General features: G+C 37.1%; 2 protein-coding genes across 7 annotated transcripts; one reads left to right on the top strand and one right to left on the bottom strand.

The window, feature by feature from the left end:
* The first annotated feature begins 1184 nt into the window (after positions 1 to 1184).
* On the top strand, positions 1185 to 8085 carry LOC137245511 (sulfotransferase 1B1-like). 2 transcript variants are annotated; one of them, XM_067776307.1, is made up of 7 exons: positions 1188 to 1527; positions 2049 to 2334; positions 4952 to 5084; positions 5143 to 5470; positions 7583 to 7661; positions 7720 to 7793; positions 7840 to 8085. In XM_067776307.1, the coding sequence occupies exons 1-7, from the start codon at positions 1491 to 1493 to the stop codon at positions 7848 to 7850; spliced, it is 948 nt and encodes a 315-aa protein (XP_067632408.1). In that variant the 5' UTR covers positions 1188 to 1490; the 3' UTR covers positions 7851 to 8085. The 2 variants fall into 2 exon arrangements, with proteins under 2 accessions (XP_067632407.1, XP_067632408.1); XM_067776306.1 differs by having other exon boundaries at positions 1185 to 1527; positions 7720 to 8085.
* A 4827-nt stretch (positions 8086 to 12912) lies between these two features.
* Positions 12913 to 26548, bottom strand: St1 (Sulfotransferase 1). Of its 5 annotated transcripts, none has more exons than XM_067776308.1 (5): positions 26482 to 26548; positions 17083 to 17417; positions 13909 to 14041; positions 13429 to 13826; positions 12913 to 13128 (listed from the first exon to the last, which is right to left on the bottom strand). In XM_067776308.1, exons 2-5 carry the CDS (start codon positions 17415 to 17417, stop codon positions 12984 to 12986), a joined length of 1011 nt encoding a protein of 336 aa, XP_067632409.1. In that variant the 5' UTR covers positions 26482 to 26548; the 3' UTR covers positions 12913 to 12983. The 5 variants fall into 5 exon arrangements, with proteins under 5 accessions (XP_067632409.1, XP_067632413.1, XP_067632410.1 ...); XM_067776312.1 differs by having other exon boundaries at positions 12913 to 13125; XM_067776309.1 differs by having other exon boundaries at positions 26383 to 26511.
* Between the last annotated feature and the right edge of the window lie 643 nt (positions 26549 to 27191).

Below are 27191 nucleotides of genomic sequence, written 5' to 3'. Positions count from 1 at the left end.
TGTGTCCGACAGTTAATGGCATTGCTGCTGTACAACTGTCAAATTCAATATCAGTTACAGAATTAAAAGTTACTATATATTTCCGGCCTGCACTAAAGAGTTCAATCAGAAAAAGTTAGTCTGCTGATATAATTCCATCAATATGAAGCCCTTGTTGAGTAATTTTAGGTACAAAGATTATGTCAAAATATTGGATATTTAAAAAATGTCAGTGTGCATAATTTAGAACACTAAGTATCTTAACCCAAGCAATATTTTAATTGGAAGGAAGGCAGGAATATTTTTGGAAATCGATAACTTAGCAAATGCTCAACGTAGGTCTGATATAAACGCTTTGTGCCAATTTATTCCCGTTGTAGAGCAGAACCCCAAGAAACTTTAATAATAACATTGTTAATAATAAATAATTTCTCATACCTAGTCAAATGGAATTTCGACCATTACGACACAGTTCAAACTTTTAAGGCTTTTCAATGGTCAATCTGAGGACTGTGGCTAGATTCAATATAAGTGAGTTTTGAAATGTGCATTTTTCTCTCACACAAATTATATGGAAAAAAGTGTACATTTCAAAACTCGCACTTACTGAATCTAGGCGATAGATTAGAAAATTGAAGCGTGAGGCTGCACTGGTAAACGGAAGAGTAAAGAATTAAATTTAAAAAAATAAAAATTGCAAGGAGCACACAGCTATTGGAAAGATTTGTTTTAACTTTTAGACTGATTTTATAACAAAATTGGTACAACCGAGCTCTGGAGAAATTTAGTTTAAAAATAATATTCTTATGTAAATAAAACAGAGCTAGTTTGGTTTGGGTTTTTCTCTAAGGTTTAAGTTAAAGAAATAAGGCTTTTTGTTAAAATGAAAGTGTGTGTCTTTGTACTTTACCACATACTAAAATTAAACGATTTTACAACGAACAAATATTCTTAAATTGCCGAATTGTTTGTAAGCCAATTAAAACTACAAAAATTTAGTCCATTTCTTTGAGATTTGGTCCTTTTTTTCGATGTATTGTGGGTCCCAAATGAAAACATGGTGTGGCAACCATGTTATCTATATATCGAATGGCTTGCATTTGGTGTAAGCAAATTGTGCTGAAGAGAATAATGCGTGATGGCACTGATTAAAATCAAAAAAATTTTAGTTCATATTGCTTTGTAAAGATAAAATTGGTGTTCTTAAACGGTCGGGTGTACCTACGCTAGGGTGGTCCTTAAACATCAAATAAACAATGATTAAAAATACCACATATAAATTTTGATCTCGATTAGAGATGGTCACAAAGACGTTAAAGTTAAAATTGTTCTATGAAGACTCAAATAATTAAACTGAATTTATTTTGTTTTTCAATAACAAAAATCGATAAAACTATAGTTGGAGATAGGGCGATGAAGTGGAAAGACAGAAAAAAACGTTTATCGTTTGTTTAACAAGGACCACCCTAGCCTACATATATACATGCACATCTATCTATGTCAATAACCGCATGACTGTCAGCTGGCAAGCAATGATTATCAAATTAGGTTTGTATTCTTTATATATGAAAACCAAAAATGCATTAAGGTGATCCTAAATACAATGCAAATACAGCTCACCTGGTCAAAAGTTTGACCCTTAATTTGAAACTTTTTTATACTACATATGGCCAAATCCACCAAACCTTAGACTTTTTTGGAAAACAACTTTGTTGAAACATGGAGGCTATTAAAAATCTTTTCCAGATGCCTTGGTAGACAATGTGGAGTAAATAGTATGTATATATCGGCGTAACTTGTTTGTTTTAGTTAGTTGTTGTTTTAGGTGTGAAAAACTATACGAAAGTTTGGGAAATTAAATCTTGTACGTAAATTTCAAAATGGACTACCTTAATGGTGGCATAAAATTAATTCGCAATCTACAAGCATTCATTTAAAGGCCTTACAAACAAAAGTAAATCTTTATACATACATACATAAGTAGTAGGAAACAAGCTGTTGAAGAATAAAGACTATATTCCTAGTGTATCATAGTTATTAGAAGTCAAATTTATTTTTTAAATTTTAAGGTCACAAAGTCCGTTTAAAAATGCGACAAGTACAATTGAAACCAAGAAGCTTTCCAACAAATTTGCTACGAAAAGATTGGTCCAAGCGTAAAATATTTGGATTTCTTGACCAGAGGTTGGTTGATAAAGTACACGATATGGAGGTGAGGGACGATGACGTTTGGTTGGTGACACTATCAAAGTGTGGTACAACTTGGATGCAAGAGCTGTTGTGGTTGGTGTTGAACAATTTCGATTTTGAAGCTGCGCGCAATGAACATTTGGAATTGAGATCGCCGTTTTTAGAGTAAGACGAGAGGGGAAAGATGTAATCTTCATGTATGTATGCATATGAAATATTTGTATATGGATGTATAGGAAGTTATACAATTGGGTATTTTAACAATGTTGTAAGTTTTCTGTGATGCATGAAAGTTGTTATAGTTATACCACTCTGTAGTCAAACAAGATAGAGACATGTCTCTAAGGTAGACGAAGCTCATACCTAAAGTCACGAAACTAGCCGTTGTGTAAGTTACTGGTAATTTGAGCCTAGCGCAAATAAAAAATATTCACAACACAGCGTTCTGTTCGTCATTACGAGGAAGCGGTTGACATAATCTCATAAAAATTGCTAATATCGCAGTAGAAGTCTTAAGCTATATAATATTTTTTACATTTTATTAAACGACACAAACACGAGCAATTTTAGCAACTAGCAGGAATTGAATACCAACCTAAAGAAATATTTCGGTTCGTTTCAGTATTCAACAAGTTCTTGTCGGCTATTTAAACAAATAGGGTTGCGTTGAAATCTCCAAACAATGTGTCAGGACGGCTTGTGTTGGAAGCCGTCGATAGGTGAAAGAATTATCTGTTATATCTTCTTAATAGGATGCTTTAAATTTAAAAATTATTATTTTGTTTTGTCGTACTGGACTAGGCTATTGCGGCCGACCATGATATTTCCACACCAGCATTGAATGCGGTCATTAGGCATCTTTTCTATTTGAAACGCTTGCGATTATCAGTTTGTTTTTTATATTGAGGCTCCCCGGACAATAATGAAGCAGTTCATCATCTCGATGCGTCCTGGGCAGCTCAACACGCACATTGTAGGGGAAGAAAGGCAAGAAGGGGCATGCTACAGGGGACATTCTTTCTTCCGTGCTTTAAGTCGTTGTAATGAACGACTTCTTCAAGACCTTAAAGTTAGGCACTGCCAAGTGGCGGCTTATGCTTTTGGCCTGGAACTACCTGTGCTGACGTATGACTCGGAAACATGGACAATGTCGAGAGAACATGAGTTGTCTTTTGAAGTGTTGGGGGAGAAAAATTCTCCCGAAGATTAATGGTCTTGTCCATGATGCTGACGGCGAGTATCGAATGAGGTTTAATGATTTGCTGTATTAGCTTTACGCAGATATGACAATAGTGTAGCGAATAAAAACCCAAAGGCTTCGCTTTCTAGGTCATGTTATGAGAATCGACGAAGACGCTCTGGCCAAGAAAGTATTTCAATCGACACCGCTGTTTGGATGCAGAGGGAAGGGAGGTATCCACCCAGTTGGCCGAAGCAGGTGCAGACAGACGTGACCTCACTTGGTGCTCCAAATTGGCGTCAGTTATCGCGAAATCTCGGTATCTGGCGTATCTTAATAGGAAATGGCTAATATGGCTTAGGTAGTTTATGATGATGTACGATTATGGTGAGTCATCGATAGCAAATTCATAACCCGATAGCAAAAAATCGATGACCTTTCGATAACAAATAAATAATTTTTTGATAATAAAACGGTAAAACCTCAATATCGAACCGATAATTCGTCGGTAACCTTTTTATGTAGAGCAATTGTATAACACTACCCCTGTAGGCAAAATCTCTAGTTCAAAACTGGCTCGCGTCTAGTGCATTCGAGACACTACTAATTTGCCCTATATGTATCTTTTATAAGCCTTCAACTTGCGAATTCAACATGACGATGTCCTCGGCGGTGGAAATCGTCCCCGCTGCATTACCTTCTTTGTAGTTCCGTACTAGGTACCCATTTCCAATTTAGAACTAGTTGGTTGATTGGCACTATTCGGATAGTTCCGAACTCGTGAATAACATTACAGTTTAGATCTAGTTCTTTTCCTGGTACTATTTCGTAGGTTTCGAACTGGAACGAAATTCCATATGTTGCTTCTAGTTAGTACAAAAAAGAGGACCATTTTCGATAGTTCCGAACCAGAGAAAAAGTGGCAAGTGTAGTCGAAGGTCCTTAAAGCTGGTAGCAATTTTTTTCGGGAATAGCCTATTTCTTAAATAAATGTTAAATATTAAATATAAAAACCCAAACTGTCGATTTTAAAACTGGAGAACGTCAAATCGCTATTAAATAACTATTTATTTGCCACTTTAGGTCTGGTTCCGCAGTTGAAATTTACCTAACTAGTTACTGGATTCCCTTTAGGGACGGTAACAAATTCATATCTAGTCTATAGCTCCTAGTCTGATTTCAATTCCAGCTTAGGTTTTGAATTCTAACCTTTCTTTCCATTTCTTTTCTTTGCCTTTCCTTACGCTACAGTGTATTGACTAGACTTATGCCTGAATTCTAGTATCCCAATACCGCGAGAAAAGATGTTTATACGTCAAAAGAATTGCTCCTGCTCATAGAGGTCGTAGTAAGTGAATCTGTCAAAGGAGAAGTAGGTGCTATGAGATCTTGTAAGCTACTCAGATATTCCTTTCTGTACAGATGGCAAGTTAGTGGCTATTTACATCCTTCCTAACTACATTGCCTTAAATAGGCAAATATTCATAACGGGGCCAATCTTGCCCATATATAAAAGTTTCTACTGTATGACATATTATAAGGCCTTGCTTAAATGTAAACTGTAGCAGATTATTTTCTAGCTGCACCATTCAATTTTTGCAGAATGGATTATGCAATACACGGAGATTTGGATCGCGCTCTTGAAAGTGTGGAAGCACTTAAGTCACCACGTCTCATAAAGTCGCATATGCCTTTACCGCTATTACCACAACAGCTTTGGCATAAGAAACCCAAGGTACAGGTATATTAGTATTTTCTTCATAAAATATTTAATCAAAATTTGGATTTTATAGACTATTTATGTTTATCGCAACCCAAAAGACTACATTGTTTCAGGATATTACCATAGACGTAGCATGGGATTTGGTTTAGAAAAAACGCTCGAACAACATGTTCTCGAGTATATTGGAAAAGAAGATACAGAATCAGCGACCGATTTCGACCATGTAACAGAGTTTTATGCATTGCGTAATGAGCCCTGGATATTCTACACTAGCTTTGAATGTATGAAACAAAATTTAAGAAAAGTTATCGAAGATGTTTGCCAATTTTTGAATAAGAATATAACCGAGGAACAAATGGAGAGAATGTTGCATCATTTGTCGTTTGAGGAAATGAAAAGTGCGTTATTCAGAAATTTTAAGAATGAAAATTAAATAATTTTATAACACTTGAGACTGTCCAAACTTTTGTATGTATGACGAACGAGCTGAATCGGTATTCTCTGGCGCGCCCTAAACCTGACTTGTTGACTGACTCGCCTTTTCATTCTTTCTTCACCAAATTCATTGTTATCCTTACCCCAATTGCTATCGCTTTCCTATCTCGAAGGGGATTGTTCGGATAATAACTTGTGCGGCTTATGCCTGTACGAAGCGATAAGCGAATACTACTCTTAAAGCTACTATTCGCAAACTTATGTTAGCAATTTACGAAAGTTCTTTATCTTAATGTGTTCCATTTTTTTTGGTTCACGACATTTGCATTCAGTTTAGATGCCTTTTGTGTTTCATGCTTAGTTTGAGCACCGGTGTCTAATCTTACACTTAAGAAGTTTACAATAAAACGAAAAATAACACTGAAAATGGCACAACACTGGAAAAGAATTTTACAAGAGATGACGTAAAATAGCTCCAACACATCAATTACACACCCTGTCAGGAAATTAAAACACAAAATTTATTAGTTAACGCTTGTTAGAAACTTAATTTGAAGACGAATGGACTACTTATAGTGCAGTAAGCTATTTTATTTCAGGTTATATTTGCAGACAGCAACATTTTATCAGTATGTATTTCTTATGGGCTTGTTTTGCTATTAGCTGCAATCCGCCCGGGTCTAGCTATTTTATCGTGCGCCTAATCACCTGATAGAGCTTTCTGTGTGTTTCGTCTGATTTTTCGGGCTGTAACGACTGTATCAATGTCGTCTGTTTATCGAACTAAGAATAATCGGCCATTTCTGGACTGAAAACTTCATCGCAGCTAACTTTCCCTGGATGACGATCCGAAAGGTCTCTCTGTCCTGATCCGTAAGCAAATTTTTGTAAATGGAGATGTGATCTCTAAGATATATTTTTATTATACGCTGCAAGGTTAAACTGAGGACCTTACATAAACAGAATTACTCCGTAATGTTACCAGAAACTCGTTCAACGTGCAAACTAAAAAACCTAATCAAGAGCCAGGAGCTGCTTTAAAAAATAACACTGTTCTCTTGGCAAATACTTGGAGCTATCAGGGCCTGTGCTACATGCTACTGCTATTAGATCTGACAGCTGTGCTACTCTAGAAAGCTGGAGTCTTAACCTGGCGAGAGCAGAGCACGAGCAAAAAACGTGCTCGATCGTTTTCTCCTCCAACCCACATTTTCTACATCTGCTATTACTTATGAAGTCTCTCATTGCTCCTAAAGTACAATAGCACGTTAGAAGCCATTTTTCTGAATGATACACCCCACCTGTTTGTTTTATGTCGTCCGCAATACTTAGAAATAGGTGTCTTTAAAAAAATGTTCCTTACTGTATCGAGCATACATAATGGCCGGTTTGCGCAAGTTTCAGTCTCCTTTCTTCTTTCATGTATCAGGAGATAATCCTTAGGAATGTATTCTTAATTACAGCAGAATCTCAGGGCCCATTTTTGTTATGTCTATAACAGTTTCTGGCGGGACCCGATAGTTGTGTAAAGATCTTGCTGCAAATTATAACTCTTCTGTGATAAATTTCGAAGGTTGTCTGTTTGCTATTCTGTACGCTCTAGCCCTACTTCTGTCGGAGGTACTACAGGGCTGACCTGGTGTTGTCTATCTTCCAAACTTTTCCTTTTCCCATAAATTGGCACAAATTATATGAACAAAACTAAAGTTTTGGACTGTAACACGTTGGGACACACAAAAAGACGTTTCACGGCACTTGGATTTATAATAGTGTAGCAAAATTTGGGGATTATCGATTATCATGTGCATTCTGTTATCGTTCGAATCGTTATACTGTTGTAAAAATAACTAAAATGGCAAAATGTTCTTTATTTACAACACTATTTTGGTAGTAGGACTTCATAATTAAATTACCCGCGTACTTCACTTCCAACGTTTAAAATCAAACTGATTGACCATCACTTGGACTGCGCTGCTTTTGTACTCTCAGTTCGTGTCTAGCGGCATAGTGACGTATCGAAACTGCTCATATACTTTCATACATATGTAGATTAACTCATTTGTTATTCATTGCAGAGAATCCCAAAGTGAATCATCATTGGGAGTTTGAGAAAATGCGGGCCAAATATAATGTAATAACCTACGAAGATAATAAGTAATTATGAACCCAAAATATATTGTAGTTTCTTGGTTAATTTTATATTTCTCCAAAGTTTCATACGCCGTGGCTTAGCAGGTGGCTACAAAGACGAATTGTCTGCTGATGTTATAGCCAAAATGGATGAATGGATAAAAAATAAGCTCGAACATTATAATTTGAGCATGAATGAACTTCTTTTGCTAGATGCTGAGACAGCTGTGTGAAATATTTTTTTGGTAACGGTACTAAGTGTATTAAAATCAGCGTTTGTAACAGTTATAACCTTAATCATAAAAATCGCTTTTCAATAATTATTTTTTTAGTTTTATTTTTTGTTCGGAAAATAATTATTATTTTTGTGTATTTTATTTTTTTGATTTCCCTAGAAAAATAATGATTATTTAATAAAAATGATAATATATCTTTCTTGAACATGAAATGATGTATTAACTTACCGATATTTCAAAATATTATACGATCCGAAATAATTATGATTAACTGGTTATTGTGTATAAGGACAGTCCTTTGCCAAATTGAATATGGTATTGACAATTTCTGGTGCCATCTTTGTTAAGTTTTGCGCAGCTTGGCATTAAACGTCATGCGATATCCGTCGTGATGTCTTTAAACTTGAAGTTTCAAAGGGTCAAATTGTTTTATACCCAAAGTGTTCTTTAACTCAGTGATCTTTTGATTTCTAAATTTTTGATGACACCATTATGCCTTACTAGCAGACCTGGCAGACGTTGTTCTGCCCTAAATTTGGCCTATCTGCATTTTTTAATAAGCTTTTGCCGTCTAACTCTACCCTCCCCCACCCCTCTTCATTTTTTCCTGATCCTTTTATTCACTCCTCCTTCCGTCTTTTTCGCTTCATCTATCTCCATATTCGTCTCATTCCATTTCTTTCTCAGTATCCTTCTACATCTCTCTTTTCTCTTCTCTCACCTTCTTCTCATTCTTCTTCATCCCTTATTGCCTGTCCCAGATTGTGGTATGTATTTTTTTCCAGTCCCAGTCCCAGTCCCAGTCCCACTCCGAGTCTCAGTCCTGGTCCTAGTTCTAATCCCAGTCCCTGTCCGTCTCTGGTTAACTTCCCGGAAAAAAGGATCGTAAATACTAATATAGGAAAATTTATATAACAAATTTTCAAATTTTGATTTTTTTCTAAAAAAAAAATCATAACTCAAGAATGGCTAAACCGATTTGGGATTTCAAAATCAACTAACCATCATCTCTCATTCCTGTATCTTTCCTAAAAATTTCATGGCAATCTTTCTATCCGTTCTCGAGTTATGGAGTGACAATCAAAATGTACACTTCTTTTTATATATATAGATATACATATCGCTCATTTGCTGCAACGTCCTCATAACTCAAAAAACATGACTTTTGAGTTAATGACGTATAAACGTACCCAATATCATGATCTATGTTGTATAAAAAAATCTTCGTGATTATTTAAAAATTTAGCACTTGTTCTAAAAATGAAAATATGGCTTTATATGCGCAACCTATGGCAGTTAAAATCTTTGAATGGCTCCCCTGGAAAATTGTGTTTTTTGAGTTATGACGACGTTGCAGCAAATGAGCGATATGTGGACTTCATTGTATCAAAATTAATGGCATCAAAAAAGATTTCAACTAATTTAACCATGTCCGTCCGTGCACCCGACCATCCTTTAACGTGATAACATTAGCAAAAATACACTTCTTGGTATACGCGCCTCTGGACGTAGAATTAATGGGTATTGAAAAAGGGCTAAATCGAACGATAACCACGCCTTTTTTTCGATATCGAAAAAATATGCGACAAATCGTTACCAAAGATCAATAAGGTGTTTGAACTTGATTATTGGGTTGACTTTATGACGCAACGAGTCATTTGTTCTCGCGTGAGCTAAAATTTATATAATAGCATTCATTCACCTCAGTGAGTGACAGTAAACCTGAATGCCGTTTTGAAGTTTTTGGTAGTATATAGTGGTGACTGTTAAGGTGAGTGACTGCGACGCAAAGTGTCATGGCGTCATATTTAATCTGGCCTTAGTATAATTTTAGACAATGGAAGTGGCACAGACTTCATTTGAAATCAGAAATCGAAATTGGCAGGGAGTTGTCTTTGCTGTTATATATCAACTGCTGATCTTGGTTGCCTTCCGAGAATGACTTATTTCAGGATTTGTTTCAAACACGCCCTACCTCTGAATTCGGTATCTCAGAATTATTTAATAAAAGACCCAGCTAAAGTCAAAATGTATTGAATTTCAGCTCAGACATAGCTTTTTTGAAACCAATTCTGAGATATGGTGTTTTTGAACCAAATTCTGATGTAGCGTGTTATCAAAAATTTTCTGAGATAGGGCCTTTTTAAAACGGCAGCCGAGATAGGCTAATATTCTACTCAGTAGTCGATAGACATAGTACGCCAAAATTAATCAAAATAAATTTTCTGTAAGTTTAAGGCAAAGTAAATAAAAAATAGGGATTGGTTTTACATTTTTCCCTTCAATTTTGAATTTTTTTTTTCATAGAAATTTGTTTAAATTTTCTGAAATCTAGAAGAAAAAGCTGTAGTATGACTTCAAAATAAAACTCAGGGGGCCAATTCACGTTCTGCGAAGTGATAAAATGAAAAGAAGTTTTGATAAATTTGAAAAAATTTATGTTTTTTTTCATTGTCACTTCATAGAACGTGAATTGGCCCAAATTTCGGGCACCCCGTGAACCTGCAGGGCAGAGAAGAGATTTTTTTTAAACGCTACGAGGCATTTTTCACAGTTACACTCCCACTCTCCGTTTTCGTTGTATATATGTACTAGCGATATACGCCGCCGATAAAAGCCGCCGCGACGGCGGCGGCGGCGTCCGGCGCGGTACTATATTTTCTGCTCGTTTAAGACTGTTTAGGCCATTTATTGTTCAAGTCGAAAATTGGTCGGATATGGTCGAAAGTGGTATCAACGGATGCGCATCACTGTCAGTTATAAGAAACTAATTGCGAAATTTAACTCATTCTAACTGTTCAAAAGTTATTTAAAAAAACAGGCGTTTTCGATGTCGACATAACACGGAATTTGCATCACCCAATTCACCAAGTTATTAAAACAAAACACTAAAAGAAACTTTATATAATAAATTTATATAATCACTTTGCATATTTTTTCCAAAAAAAAAAAAAAAAATTACCCAAGGCGTTTCAACTTGTTTTGAAGTTGTTAAAAAAAAAGCAAAAAAAGTGCCGATTTTTTTTTAATTTTATATTGCGATTGGCTGAAAGAATAAGCGAAATCAGTGATGCAAAATCCTTTAGTCGGTTCTAGAGGCATAAACACTCCTTTAAAATGTTTTTTACCTCATACTTAAGTTAAGAATATATGTACGTATAGAAGGGTTTGAAAAACCAATTGGGCTTACATTCAAATATCTGTTGTTTATTTGCGAAATTATGCAATAGCGTCTGAAATGTTAATTTTAATTTTAACACTTCATCCTTCAACACCCAAGTCTCCCGGTTTGACATAAAGTTGGCGGCCCTATTCAAAACTATTCCTTTGGAGTTAATTACATTGTTTATAGCCTATCAACCAAGTTTAAATATCACCTACACGTTACGGCTCCTTTTACAAATGTGAATACGTAGGCACATATATGTATTTACCAGGTGAGGCTTTGTCCTTCGCAAGAACACTCAAAGTGGTGAAACAAAAGCTTTCCCAAGACTGTGGAAAAAATGACCGTGTGTGCTACTACCCTAACGAAGTGGACAGTCGAACTAGTCTGAAAACTGAAGCGCGGTCATCCATAATGAGCTCTTATATCATTAGACCGGAAAAGAGCAGTAAACATCATTCAACTTAAAATCGGTCGACTTTCATTCTAAAATAGCGTTTTGATTTAATGAAGCCTATTGAAATCAACGATGTGAACACAAACATCTACAAAATCTGGTCTACATTTTAAAAATGTTATCCAGAGTCCTTGTAAAATTTTAATTATATAGATGCGCCGAGGATTATACGATTTTGACCAATTACGCAATAACGGCATCCTTGACCGAACTCCCTAAGGTTTCAATTTGTTTCTCTGGTGTAGCTCGGCAAAAGCATCCGTTGGAAAGTCTTCGCAGCTACACCTAGAGTTTCTCCAAGTCGCAGTCCTATAGCTTCTGTGCTGGCATATGGTGATTAAGTGATCGGCGTAAACCTCTAATATGTATATATATGCATATGTACGTTCTCAGCCTTTCTTCAGTTCAATAGAACTTTTCTTCACATCGAATGGCCAAGGACTAAGAAATTGGTTTGTATAATTCAGTGTCCATCTGTTGTACTCGTGTGGTCATCATTATTAGGTAATTGCAACTGAACTGCCTACGCGATTTTGACTGTTTCGAAACAAATCACGCCAGCTATAGTTTCGCGATAGCTGGCGCCAATTGGGAGCACCAAGGGAGGTCAAGTTTTTCCCCCACCTGCCTTTCCCAACTCAGTAGATGTATCTCCATTCTTCTGCTTCTAAACTGCGATGTCGATTGAAATACTTTCTTGGCCGGAGAACGTACGTTCACCTGCATAACATAACCTAGTTGGCGATGGCTTTAAACTTTTATTCGCTGCACTATCTACATATATATCTGCGTAAAGCTCATATAGATCGCCATTATAGCTCTTTCGATACTCGATGTCGGCATCATGGATATGACCATAAATCTTTCGTATAACTTTTCTCTCGATACCAAGCGCCACCTCATCTTCAGCGCCAGGACAAGCTACTTATTAAGCATGATATAAGTTTAATTAATTAATTTGTTTGTTAATACTAATTCCCAGATGGAAGAAGGCCTTCACAGTCTCGAATTTATATCTGCGAATGTGTAGAATCTTTCTTGGATTACAGCAGTTACTTCGTATTGCCCTCATTCATCGCAAGACCCACGTTTTCCGCCCTCTTATGCAATCCAAAGAAGGCAGAACTAATGACGTTTTTGCTTAAGCTAATGATATCAATATCATCTCCAGCATTGGGTTAAAGAAATCACACGATCACACGAAAGGGGTTGCCTTGTCTGAATCCCCGTTGATTTCGAATGGGTCGGAGAGGTATGTACTTCCCATTTCTAAGGGAGTTGGTGGTGTTGCTCAACGTCTTTTGGTTAAACTTTATTAAATAAAATTTAGACATACCATCCCACAAGCAACTTCCTAAAAACAGCTCAGCGGGTGCTCCGTCGTTACCGTTACATTATGTAGTTCTCAAACAAACGTTTTTGTAAAAATTGTGTAAAGTTTATGTAAAAACACATATAAAATAGTCTTAAACTTAATTTGTATTGGCTTAGTATTTTGAATAATTTATAAAATCATCCATGGTGAGGTTATAGTCCTTCAAATTATCCTCTATCCAATCATCGAACTCCTGCACAACAGACTGCGGCATCTCATCTTTATGGCTGCCAACAATGCCACGGCGTACAAATCTGCTTTAAATTTTGAAGAGAGAAATATATCAGCAGAAGCTCTGCTTAAAGAATACATATCAACAGAAAAAATCTTAACCCATTACCGCACAGTGCATTAAATATTAGCACCACCCTTTTAAGCGTAAGCCATAAAATATCAAAAAATGTTGCTTGAAATTGTTAGATGAAAAGATTATTATTACATATTAAACCTTATGAAGTTATTATATTTGTGCCCTTGGTTTCGTAGTGGCTATTAATGGGTTAAGTGCCATACCATTTGTCATGTAATATATCAATCCAATCTTTTTAATCACTTACCTAAATTCATCAACTTCCCTGCCAGCTGCAGCTTTCATACTCTCAAACTCTTTGACATGATTACATGCAGGATTGTCCTTCATCTTATCAAAGGAAAGATGGTCCACCAATTGCACCAACTGCTCATCAGCAATTTCACGCTCCAAAAAACGGCATACATCCTTAATAACGCCTGCCAAATCCCTTTTCATGCGTTCGTAGCTGGTGAAAAAGATTTGTGGTTCATTACGCAACTGCCAGAAGTCCAGCACATGTGGCCAAAATGGATTGAAATTGACATAACCATCAAGATAGGAATGCATAAAATCTTGTTTCGTACCCTGATAGCCGACCATACCGCGCCAATGATGAAAATATGAAATGGCTGCATCTTTTGGATTACGAAACACATAAATGATCTGAAGTATTGGAAGGATTGGAAGTTGATAAAGAAAGTGTAAGGTTAATCGGACAATATTTTATTGAACCAATGCGATTTACCTTTGGTTTCTTGATCCACACTTGTTTTGGTAAAAGCCAAGCGGGCAGATGAGACTTGATCAAGCGTGGCGAGGGTAATTTATTAGCGGCTTCTATTGTGTCATGTGGTACATTCGGTACAACACCATTAAATCTTGTAAATTAAGAAAATGTATACGGTAATACTACTTTTTTAGTAATGTTAAATTCGTGACAATTTTCCAACCTCCCTAATATATTCATGTTCCGATCTCATGGGGGCTAAGTACAACTGATATGACGAAGATATTGTATACTCTTTCTTAATTAAAAAACTATAGGTAAATCGACGAAGACCTTCACAGGTTTGCGTTAAAGGGCAACGATGAATGTCGGATATCTTTGAGTTCTAAAAGGCTCATGAAGAAACGTTTTCAAAGGATTTTTTTTCGACTGCGGTAGTCGAATATATGGATGTAGAAATAAAGCGTATTATGCGAAGGATTGAAGCCCAACGTGAATCGGCTGATTCGACCTTATCAGTGCGGCTTCATACTTGGCAAATCTAACATCGGCCAGATATTCACAATGCGTCAAATCTTGGAAAAAACCCGCAAAAAAAAGAATCGACACACATCACCTTTTCGTCGATTTTAAAGCCGCCTTCGACAGCACGAAATAGAGCTGCCTATGTATATGCCGCTATGTCTGAATTTGGTTTCCCTGCAAAACTTATACGGCTGTGCAAAATGACGCTGATTAACACCATCAGCTCAGTCAGAATTAGGATGTACCTCTCCGAGCCGTTCGAAACTAAACGAGATTTCAGACAGGGTGACTCGCTATAGTGCGATTACATTTATTTGACGCTGGAGACAATTATACTAGCTGCAGAACTTAGCCCCTCTGGAACAATATTCTATAAAAGCGTGCAATTGCAGGCATATGCTGCTGACATTGATATCATCGGCTTAAACACTCGTGCCGTTAGTTCTGCTTACTCCAAACTGGAAAAAGAAGCGGTGAAGATGGGTATGATGGTGAATGAGGACAAAACGAAGTGCCTACTGTTATCGAGCAAAGAGTCAGCGCCTTGGCAACCACGATACTGTTGGCAGCCATAACTTCGAAATAGTAAAAGGCTTCGTTTAATTGGGAACCAGCATTAACATAAACAACAATATCAGCTTTGAAATCCAGCGAAGAATCAGTCTTGCCAATAAGTGCTACTTTGAACTAGGTAGGCAATTGAAAAGTAAAGCCCTCTCGGCAAACGAAAATCATTCTCTACAAGTCACTTATCGTACCCGTCCTGTTATATGGTGCAGAAGCATGCACCATGACAACATCAGATGAAGCGGCTCTGGTAGTGTTGGAGAGAAAAGTTCTTCGTAAGATTTATGGACCTCTACGCCTTGGCGAATACCGAAGAATATTTAATGATGAGCTGTACGAGCTTTATGCCGACATCAACATAGTCCAGTGAATTAAAATGCATTGTCTAAGCTGGCTAGGCCATGTTATGCGAATGAAAGACAATTCTCCGGCTAAGAAAGTGTTTCTATCGGAACCCGTCTATGGAAGGGGGCGGCCCCCGCTCCGCTGTAAAGACCACATGGAACACGATTTGAGCTCTCTTGGTGTGACCAATTGGCGCCAGTTTGCAGAGTAGAGAAACGACTGGCGCACCTTGTTGGGCGGCCATAACCGTTTAAACGGTTAAGCGCCAATTAAGTAAGTAAGTAAGAAATAAGGGAGTCTCTTCTTCTAGTTACCTAACCTTTAGATAGAGTACGTTTGCGCTTCATGCAAGACTGGTTTACGTTAATTAAAATACGGTCGTACCCATATCAACGTACCGTGGCCTAGGATATGTTTGTCTGAGAGATGAGCGTTTTCCCACATATCCCTTCAGAAACATATTTGTCCACTAAGATATTTCCAAACTAGTCTTCATAAAACAAAATTTCCTTATCAGCTTCAGTAGCGAAAGATCCACCTTCTGTATCTACGTTAGTCGTTCTGATTGCAGTCCTACACATCAGAAGAGGAATCGAGCTCCATTTCATCTCATAAAGCAAGCGTCTGCAGAAGCATACTATCGTAAGTACTCTAACTGCAGATTTGTTTATTTTGAAAAGAAAGTTCGTTTTTGATTGGCTGTTTCACAGAAGTTCCTGTGGAGGTCCCTTAATGGTGGTAGTTCATCGTTATCCGCTTTGTCCATAACGGAGCTATTTCTGGCCACATTATCTAGTTTTTGTTTCTCTCCGATATTGCGCTTTCTGTAGACTTTAACATAAAAAGACGTTGAGATGTCTAAACGACGGCTAGCGATGTTCGACATTTCCTTAAAATTTCTAGATTTATCAAACCAAATATAATTATTTAAAATCAGCTGAGTTGTCGACCAAAACTACGTGCTGGTCATTGGAACCGTACTATTCTGCCTTCCTTTTGGAAAACACTTCAGGGGAAGTCGGTAAAATTATCTGACCTGAGGATGCTACGGGTATTCCGCTGCCTCTGTACTCTTTTTTAATTGTGAGCCACGCCAGTTGCTTGTAACTTCCCTATTATTTTCTAAGCCCTTCTTTCATACTTCCTTCGAGGGATAGTCTACACTGTATACCAAGAAGTTAAAAACTGCCGTGGTATAGTCAGTGTTAGGCAAGTTTATATGCCGTATAATTACCTTGGTTCTGACTTCAGACCAATCAATTTTTCTCGCTTCCCTCAAAAACTCGATTGATCTCCTTTTACATGCTACTAAGATAGCTTTGCATTCTATGTATATAAGATAGCAATTGCCTGGATTCACATTGATAGGGCTTTCAATAGCGTACTTCTAATGGTAAGGTAAAACGCTTAATAGCAGTGCAATCGAATTTGTTTCTATGTTTAAACAAATTTTTGAGGGATAGAACTGTCGCGGTGGAACGAAGAAGGCCAGTGGCCTAGCGGTATGTGATAGTTGGCTGCAGGGTGGTGTTCTCTTTCCCCTCCTCTCGGTATTCATCGTAACTGACCTGCGCCAGGAAATTTTGTGCCTTGGCTTACGCTGAAAACTTGGAAATCCTTTTCCGGGAACTCTATATATACATATATACTATGTACATATTTAGAAGGGACGTTCTTATATGAATTTTTGCCATGGCGATTTTAAGACCACAGATTTATTACTCTCAGCTGAAACGGCGTTAGATTAATACTTACTCTAAAAATGGCGAACGTATCGTAAGATCCTCCGATTTTGCTTTTTGAAAATCGAAATTATTCAATATTAGCCATGTCATCTCCTGCGCCCAGGTTGTACCACATTTCGTGCTCGTCACAATCCATACATCATCCTCACGTACTTCAAAATTATATATACGATCCAATACGGGCTGAAAGGTATCAGCAAGTGAGCAATAACGATTCTGCCAATCCCCTACAATATCAACACTGGGCTTCGTGGCGGCATATATGGATGAGTAACCACCGCTTATAGCTAACTTTTCAATTTGGTTGAATGGCACACTTTCGGCGTAGAATGTCACATTTGGCATCTAAAGAGAAAGCAAAAGTGAAAATAGAAATTAAGTAAATTAAACAGTTAAGTAAATACTAAATTCAAAGCGCATCCGGTGCGAGTATAAGAGGAGCACTCAGTCGTGCAATGTCGGACTATCTTTCTTATATTAAAAGTGCCTTAAGCACTCCGAAGGGAGGAAAAATAAGTAAATAAGAAGAGGCATTTTCTCTGAACAGCTAAAGGATGCATTTTCCATCCGTCGTCTGAACGGAAATACTGGAATTCTCGAGGGTTATATATCTTCTTGTAAGGAAACTCAATAAGTGAACGCGAGGCATTGAATTACATCTAATGAGTGCGACCATCGAACTCAGCTGGAACTTATAGATAGAAATATCGATAGCAATAAGAAAACGTTATGGATCTTAAAACACCAAGATTGGTAGTAATAACCATAACTTGTCGCGATATACCTTCGAGGAGTAAAGGTTTGTCCAAAAGTCTGGTGTGCTGTTATTCCTTTTCCATTTTACTAAATGTTTAAATAAAATTTAATCATATCGACATCAGGAGGGACAAAGCAACAGCTCTTTTCATTGTACCTTGTATATCTCTTAATTCCTTTTCTCCCAGTACACACTGGTCGGTCTTATATGGAGTTTGTTTAAGTGACTTAAACTATGAACATTTTTTCGTTCGTTTGTTTCATTAGCCATTGAGTGTGCTTGTAATTCTCAACTGGTTAGTGAAATATTTTAAAGAAATAGTTTAAGTTTTTTATCCCAAAGCGGGGGTTTTCAAAGCAAAACAAGGTGGCTCAACCCGCAGCCAATGAATAAATACAAGGTGTAACAGGTGCATAGCAACCTCCCTCTCTAAAATAACACACAGTCCACTTAAATAATATAATAGCAAAAAAACTATCCGCCCGCCGAATCGCCAAAGCTTAGACAGAGTTGGTGGCCAAAAATACTTTCAGTAGAGATATCAACGTGAAAATTTGGTCACGGCTTTACAAGTATGTGATTCATAAAATTGGTGCGGGTGATACCTTTATACCGACCCACAACCACCCACTTTTACCGCATGCATAAGAAAAGGTAATTAGGTGTAGTGGGAAAAGCGGTAAGATGTGTCTATCGCAAATACAATGTTTAATGGGATTAAATAAAGAAATTAAACTTATTAAAAGTTCTTGCATACATAACAACAACAAAACAACAAACACACACAAAAGTTTACATTCGCATATCGTCGACTGGATAAAATAATGTCGTATGTTACATATGGGTACATATAACATACAACAATAATTTATCAGGGTGAAGCTATCAGAAAACTGTCGCAAAACATAGTTAATGGCAAAAAGTGGAAGCTTATATTAACAACTTAGAATCTTAAGACTTTGGTTAATAATAATGTATAAGTCCCAACGTGAGGATCGGTGAGGAACCCATCTAAAACTTTAGCTGAAATTGAAATATTTGTGAAAATAAACACTAATAAAGGCACTGGTGAAATTTTAAATAACAAAGAAAAAACCCATCTAGCTAAAGACACTAAAATTATTTCAAAATTAAATAAATACCTTTGACTTGTTTGTTTGTTTTAATGGTGTGTTCAATTTATACTTATTATTAAGAATTCATGAGCTTAACACCGGCTTATTAAAATTGAATATTCAATTATTATGTTTTTCTAAGAGAAACTGAAAAGAAAGAAAGAAACATTTACTGGCATATTGCGATAGTGCTATTTCGAAAACCGTAAAGGTTCCACCGAGATTCGAACCGCGAATCACGCGATGAAATTGCAGTTGCTTTAACCACTAGGCTATCCTGCTTGTATTTGTCTCCTTGCTTAATTCAGTTTATCTTATTTCTACACTAACAACACAACTGAGACATTCTGCCTCTTCAATATTCATTTCCATGTATTTCAATCCAATGATATTGTATGTATTTTTAAATAGCTTAAGCTTGCACTTTATTTTTAACTTGCTCACACTGCAAAAACCAACTAATACCAGAACCTCAATTTTGAAGCTCCTCTTAAAGAGTACAGTTCGAATACAATAAAAATAAATATACCTTTTAAAAGGCTGTTCTAATAAGAGACACTACCACACATTTGCTGGCAAACTTTTCACTTTGATTTTTTTATTTTTGGCCTATGGAACCGACCACTGTACAGTAGTGGGATCCAAACACGCACTCCGGCGATGATCGAATTGTGTGTAAACACATCGACCAAAGCCATATCTTGTTGTTGTACAGCAATTGTTTTGTGGGTATAAAGTAACAAACCTACGTGTTTTATGCCTAGACAGGTCTTGCTTAAGTACTGTTCTGACCTTCGGTTAGTTACGTCTGCGCACTATTGTTATAGTAAGATGGCGGAAGTCGTTAAAAATATAGGAGTTTTTCCACAAGTTCAAATGTTGTATGAGTGTAGAAACATCCAACAAAACTGCTTTTGCGGTATTCCCTGCAACGACTTCCTCTATCAAAGAATTTTACTGGGTGGCTCTGGGGTAGTTTATATTGACATAAGATCCTAGTTGCCATGTTATAAATGTATTGTGAACTCCGCTTGGCACACGCTTCAATGGGTGGATCACACAGTTTGAAATAAAAGTAAATACAAGGCGTGATAGAGCTCCGAGGAGATTTAGGTTGAGCTTCTTTTCCTATTTGCGTTGCGCTACTTTTGCATTTTTTCTACGAATTGGCGGGACGGAACCTTAATGCTTTATATCGACTTCAAACGGCATCTGCAAGATGAATTTACGCTCAAAAACTTTTCATAGTCGAAATACACTCGGAGTGTTTGCCAAACCTGCTGCCAAACGACCCCGCTTAGAAATTTTTTTTTATTGAAAAATTCTCTTCAAAAATTGTATGGCGCTTACACAGACTTCGCAAAATATATTCCCATTTTCCAAAGCCTCGTCGCCATTTTTGATATACTCGACTGGAACAATGCCTCTGTAGCAGGCCTTCGATATTACAAGTCAAGCCAGTCATCCCTGCTTCGTGATAACTGACGTCAACTGGGACAAGCCGTCCTCCATTTTCGCCTCCCAATTCAGGGCCAGTCTACAACTTCCCCTGATATCTAACACGGATTTTATTAGGAATAGGCCGGAGCGCCTTTATCCAATTTCATAACGTGATCTAGCCAACTTAGCCTTTGTGCTTTTATTCTCTGCACTAAGTCCCGTTTGCGTGATTCACGCCGTTGGTGTGACTTTTAATGATCCTGGTTGATAGCTGGTTTAGATCATTTAGTCACTATATTAAAACAAGAGATCGTACCGAGTACCAAAAATTTCTTCTCGACAAAGATCTTGCCCTATACTCAACCTTCGTTAGCGATCGTGCCTCCCGCACAGGTCCAGTAAAAACCAATAGCTTGTTCCACCCTTACGCCGTTAACCGCTCCCTCGACGTCATTAAAAGAGCCCGACTAAACAAATTTATACTCGTAAAGTGCGCATAAGCGATTTTGACCGATTCGTAAGAGCTCACGTCGTAAGAATTCTATTGCGATAACTGACGACAAATGGGATCACCAAAGGGAGTAAATTTTTCCTCCACCTGGCTCTCCCAATTCAGTAGAGTTCTCTCCCTTTGTCTGCTTTCAAACTGCAGTGTCGATTGAAATACTTTCTTGACCGGAGCGTTTTTGTTCATTTGCATAACTTGACTTTGGGTTTGCACTGACTTCTCATCCGCTAAACTCGCCTGGGTGATCATTTCAGAGAACTTTTCCCTTATTTTTTTTCTTCAGCCAGAGAGTACCTTGCTTTTCAATTGTTTACTCATCTCCATAAGCAGCACACTTGTTTTGCAAGAGTTACTCTCCGTTTGATTTCTAAGCTGGCATTGCTTCCGCTGTTAATACTGGCTCCCAGACAGACGAAGTCTTTCACAGTCTTGAATTTTTATCCATTAACAGTGACGTGGCTGCCGAGGCGCGAATGCGCCGAGTTTTTCTTGACTGACAGCAAGTACTTTGTCTTGTATTAATTGAACGTAATACCCACCCTTATCCTCTTCATCTAATCAAGAGAATGATATGGTAGTTATTTTACTATCTTATAATGAACTGTGCCATCACGGTTAAGTTGTGCTGCTAGAACTATATTCCTCAGCATCTAATTCATCATTAGGTTAAAGACATTACATGAAAGAGAGTAGCCTTGTCGGAAGCCTCCTTTGTTTTCGAATGGCTTAGAGAGGTCCTTCCCAGGTCTTACGAATTTTCGTTTACTTTGGGTTTAAGTCTTTCGCACAGTAAGCAGGAAATAACCTTATACGCGATGTTAAGTAGGCTGATTCCGCGGTAATTAGCATGGTTTTCGGGATAGATTTTTTTTGTGGATAAGGCAGAGCACACTTACATTATAGACACTTCACTAGATTTACAATCGAGTGCAACGGTATTTGAGATGAATCCTTAGGAGCTAATAGAACATATTTCCTTGACAGAGAAATCAAAATCTCCATGGAATTTGAGCGACTACAACCTGATAAACGCCTTTTTACATATGATCCATATCCGATATAATTTTTATTCTCATGTAAAATCAGTCTAGGTTAAGTTAAGTTAGGTGGTAGCTGAACTTGTAGAGGAAGCTCACTTGGCAGCATGTAGGTCGGTTATGATACCACATAAAATAGCGATGAAGCTATAGCTACTTAGAGAATAGTTGCGTAGCAACGATTTATGTAGTTTCGAATGAGATCGATATCAACCTTGTATAAATTCTCCTGAGATCCAAGCCAGTGGAGACCGAAATACTTTCGCCTTGTTCTGGCAAAAGCTGGGCAGTCAAGCATAAAGTGACTTGATAGTTCCATCTCATAATCCTCCATACAGCTACAGCAAGATGGGGTTTCCAGTCTATTAAGACGTACCTCATACATCCTCATTGGACCCAAATGACTATTGATAGATAGGCCTTAGTGAGCCCAATCATTTCGGCAGACCTTCTGCTTTCCATTACCGGCCAGAAGGATCTTACTACCCTGCAAGAGGTGGTGTCCGTCCAACGCTTGCTGAGCAGTCTAAGAAGGTTCCAAAACTAAATATTATCAAATCAGCACTGAAATGTACATGACTTCAATAACTTTTAATGGAAGAATGTCAAAGACACCCATCAACTAAGCGAGCCAAGTATGGAGCCAAACCACAAAATGCCAAGAGTACAGTTGGCCATTGAATTAAAAACTTTTGTTTATTTTTACGCTTTTTGGTTGTTGTTTTTTTTTTATACTCAGTTGAGCAGAGCTCACAGAGTATATTAACTTTGATTGGATAACGGTTGGTTGTACAGGTATAAAGGAATCGAAATAGATATAGACTTCCATATATTAAAATCATCAGTATCGAAAAAAAATTCGATTGAGCCATGTCGGTCCGTCCGTCCGTCCGTCCGTTAACACGATAACTTGAGTAAATTTTGAGTTATCTTGATGAAATTTGGTATGTAGGTTCCTGGGTACTCATCTCAGATTGCTATTTAAAATTAACGATATCGGACTATAACCACGCCCACTTTTTCGATATCGAAAATTTCGAAAAATCGAAAAAGTGCGATAATTCATTACCAAATACGGATTAAGCGATGAAAATTGGTACGTGAGTTGAACTTAGGACGCAGAATAGAAAACTAGTAAAATTTTGGACAATGGGCGTGGCACCGCCCACTTTTAAAAGAAGGTAATTTAGAAGTTTTGCAAGCTGTAATTTGGCAGTTGTTGAAGGTATTATAATGAAATTTGGCAGGAACGTTACTCTTATCACTATATGTCTGCTTAATAAAAATTAGCAAAATCGGAGAACGACCACGCCCACTTTTTAAAAAAAAAAATTTTTCAATTCAAATTTTAGAAGAAAAGTTAATATCTTTACAGTATATAAGTAAATTATGTCAACATTCAACTCCAGTAATGATATGTTGCAACAAAATACAGAAATAAAAGAAAATTTCAAAACGGGCGTGACTCCGCCCTTTTTCATTTAATTTGTCTAGGATACTTTTAATGCCATAAGTCGAACAAAAATGTACCAATCCTTGTGAAATTTGGTAGAGGCTTAGATTCTAGGACGGTAACTGTTTTCTGTGAAAAAGGGCGAAATCGGTTGAAGCCACGCCCAGTTTTTATACACAGTCGACCGTCTGTCCTTCCGCTCGGCCGTTAACACGATAACTTCAGCAAAAATCGATATATCTTTACTAAACTCAGTTCACGTACTTATCTGAACTCATTTTGTATTGTTATAAACAATGGCCGAAATCCGACTATGACCACGCCCACTTTTTCGATGTCGAAAATTACGAAAAATTAAAAAATGCCATTATTATATACCAAATACGAAAAAAGGGATGAAACATGGTAATTGTATTGGTCTATTGACGCAAAATATAACGTTAGAAAAAAACTTGGTAAAAAGGGTGTGACACCTACCATATTAAGTAAAAGAAAATGAAAAGGTTTTGCAGGGCGAAATCAAAAGCCCTTGGAATCTTGGAAGGAATACTGTTCGCGGTATTACATATATAAATAAATTAGCGGTACCCGACAGATGATGTTCTGGATCACCCTGGTCCACATTTTGTTCGATATCTCGAAAACGCCTTCACATATACAACTAAGGGCCACTCCCTTTTAAAACCCTCATTAATACCTTTAATTTGATACCCATATCGTACAAACACATTCTAGAGTCACCCCTGGTCCACGTTTATGGCGATATCTCGAAAAGTCGTCCACATATAGAACTAAGGCCCACTCCTTTTTAAAATACTCATTAACACCTTTCATTTGATACCCATATCGTACAAAAAAATTCTAGAGTCACCCCTGGTCCACCTTTATGGCGATATATCGAAAAGGCGTCCACCTATAGAACTAAGACCCACGCCCTTTTAAAATACTCATTAACACCTTTCGTTTGATACCCATATCGTACAAACGCATTCTAGAGTCAACCCTGGTCCACTTTTATGGCGATATCCCTAAATGGCGTCCATCTATAGAACTATGGCCCACTTCCTCTTAAAATACTCTTTAATACCTTCCATTTGATACACATGTCATACAAACACATTCCAGGGTTACCCTAGGTTCATTGTGCTAAATGGTGATTTTCCCTTATTTTGTCTCCAAAGCTCTCAGATGAGTATGTAATGTTCGGTTACACCCGAACTTAGTCTTCCTTACTTGTTTTTTTTGTGCGAGCAATGACCGACTTTTAAGTAAACAAAAAGTAAGAAAAACAAGTAAGGAAGGTTAAGTTCGGGTGTAACCGAACATTACATACTCAGCTGAGAGCTTTGGAGACAAAATAAGGGAAAATCACCATTTAGCACAATGAACCTAGGGTAACCCTGGAATGTGTTTGTATGACATGGGTTTCAAATGGAAGGTACTAAAGAGTATTTTAAAAGGGAGTGGGCCATAGTTCTATAGGTGGACGCCATTTCGGGATATCGCCATAAAGGTGGATCAGGGTTGACTCTAGAATTCGTTTGTACGATATGGGTATCAAATGAAAGGTGTTAATGAGCATTTTAAAAGGGAGTAATCCTTAGTTCCATAGGTGGACGCCGTTTCGAGATATCGCCATAAAGGTGGACCAGGGGTGTCCCTAGAATTTGTTTGCACAATATGGGCATCAAACGAAAGGTGTTAATGAGTATTTTAAAAGGGAGTGGGCCTTAGTTCTATAGGCGGACGCCGTTTCGAGATATCGCCATAAAGGTGGGCCAGGGGTGACTCTAGAATTCGTTTGTGCAATATGGGTATCAAACGAAAGGAGTTAATGAGTATTTTAAGAGGGAGTGGGCCTTAGTTCTATAGGTGGACGCCTTTTCGAGATATCGCCATAAAGATGGACCAGGTGTGACTCTAGAATGAGTTTGTACGATATGGGTATCAAATTAAAGGTATTAATGAGAGTTTTAAAAGGGAGTGGTGGTAGTTGTATATGTGAAGGCGTTTTCCAGATATCGACCAAAATGTGGACCAGGGTGACCCAGAACATCATCTGTTGGATACCGCTAATTTATTTATATATGTAATACCTGCCAAGATTTTAAGGGTTTTTTATTTCGCCCTGCAGAACATTTTCATTTTCTTCTACTTAATATGGCAGGTGTCACAACGATTTTATAAAGTTTTTTCTAAAGTTATATTTCGCGTCAATAAAACAATCCAATTACCTTACCATGTTTCATCCCTTTTTTCGTATTTGGTATAGAATTATGGCATTTTTTTCATTTTTCGTAATTTTCGATATCGAAAAAGTGAGCGTAGTCGGATTTCGTTCATTTTTCATACCAAGATAAAGTGAGTTCAGATAAGTACGTGAACTGAGTTTAGTAAAGATATATCGATTTTTGCTCAAGTTATCGTGTTAACGGCCATGCGGAAGGACAGACGCACGACTGTGTATAAAAACTGGGCGTGGCATCAATCGATTTCGCCCATTTTCACAGAAAACAGTTAACGCCTTAAAATCTATGCCCCTACCAAATTTCAAAAGGATTGGTTAATTTTTGTTCGACTTATGGCGTTAAAAGTATCCTAGACAAATTAAATGAAAAAGGGCGGAGCCACCCCCATTTTTAAATTTTCTTTTATTTTTGTATTTTGTTGCACCATCTCATTACTGAAGTTGAATCTTGACATAATTTACTTATATACTGTAAAGATATTAAATTTTTTGTTAAAATTTAGTTTAAAAAAATTTTTTTTTAAAAGTGGGCGTGATCCTTCTCCGAATTTGCTAATTTTTATTGAGCGTACATATAGTAATAAGAGTGTGAGCTCTGCTCAACTGAGTATAAAAACAACAACATGCCACTTCATACCAAACATATATTATGCATTCGCGCTTTCAAACGCATACATACATACATACATATGTAGATATTTGTACGTATTTTAACTTTTTACAAAAACAAAAAAATGTACATAGTTGATTACATTTGCAAATATTTTTAATTACTTATTTGCAAAACAAACAAACAATTTTTTTTAGAGACACGGTTGAAAAACAAACTTTTGGCTTAATAAATTTTTTACCGCAGCAATTTTCTATCTTCGAACCGTTCGTGTTGAATGTAAAAATATAAACTGAATTTGAATTATCGTTCGAACCCAACCAGACCGAACGTTCATATGCAGTTTTTGAGGCGCGAAATATGTATGTATGAAAAAATGTGGACAAACAACAAAATCAATAAGAAACGAAAGGTCGAAAGGCAAAGATAGTGAATTGTTAAATAAATAATATAAAAAAGCAGATCTGTACAAGTAAAAGTGAAATAAGCTCGGAATCTGGCAATTACGGATAATTATGCCACAGCTGAGGAAGAGTCAGAGAGGAGTGCCGAAGCTGGAGATGTACTTTTATAAACGAGGTGTCAACGAAAAATACGCCAAATAAATTTATATGTGTAATATCTACAGCGGGTGTTCGCCACAAACAATAGAATTGAATACAACTAAGCAGAGCTGGCAACCAAAAGTTCCCGAAACCGATATTTTCAATTGAAGCAGTTATTTAAATATTGATTCATTTGTTGTTGCATTTGCATGTTAAATTTTTATCGGGACCCGGAACGCGGCGCATGTTAGCTGTAAATTAATTGCATACCTGTGACTTATTTATGTTATCGACGATTTATGGTCGTTTTATATATTTATTTGGGATTAGTTATCGATTTGTTATCGCCGAGGTATATACGAGCTAGCGATTTGTTATCGAAGAATTATAAATTTGTTACCGATAG

The sequence above is a fragment of the Eurosta solidaginis genome, chromosome 3 (genome assembly GCF_040869045.1).
Source record: "Eurosta solidaginis isolate ZX-2024a chromosome 3, ASM4086904v1, whole genome shotgun sequence".
In the NCBI taxonomy this organism is placed as follows: domain Eukaryota; kingdom Metazoa; phylum Arthropoda; class Insecta; order Diptera; family Tephritidae; genus Eurosta; species Eurosta solidaginis.
Note: the sequence above shows the minus strand (reverse complement) of the source record. Positions and strands in the feature narration are given on the sequence as shown.

Excerpts from the sequence above, each read along its gene's own strand:
- LOC137245511 (XM_067776306.1), top strand. The coding sequence starts at position 1,491 with ATGACTGTCAGCTGGCAAGCAATGATTATCAAATTAG. Across the intron at positions 1,528-2,048 it reads AGCAATGATTATCAAATTAG|GTCACAAAGTCCGTTTAAAA; the intron begins GTTTGTATTCTT and ends TTAAATTTTAAG. Across the intron at positions 2,335-4,951 it reads TTGAGATCGCCGTTTTTAGA|AATGGATTATGCAATACACG; the intron begins GTAAGACGAGAG and ends CAATTTTTGCAG.
- St1 (XM_067776308.1), bottom strand. The coding sequence starts at position 17,417 with ATGCCAAATGTGACATTCTACGCCGAAAGTGTGCCATTCAACCAAATT. Across the intron at positions 14,042-17,082 it reads ATACGTTCGCCATTTTTAGA|ATTTAATGGTGTTGTACCGA; the intron begins GTAAGTATTAAT and ends TTAATTTACAAG. Across the intron at positions 13,827-13,908 it reads TGTGGATCAAGAAACCAAAG|ATCATTTATGTGTTTCGTAA; the intron begins GTAAATCGCATT and ends CCAATACTTCAG.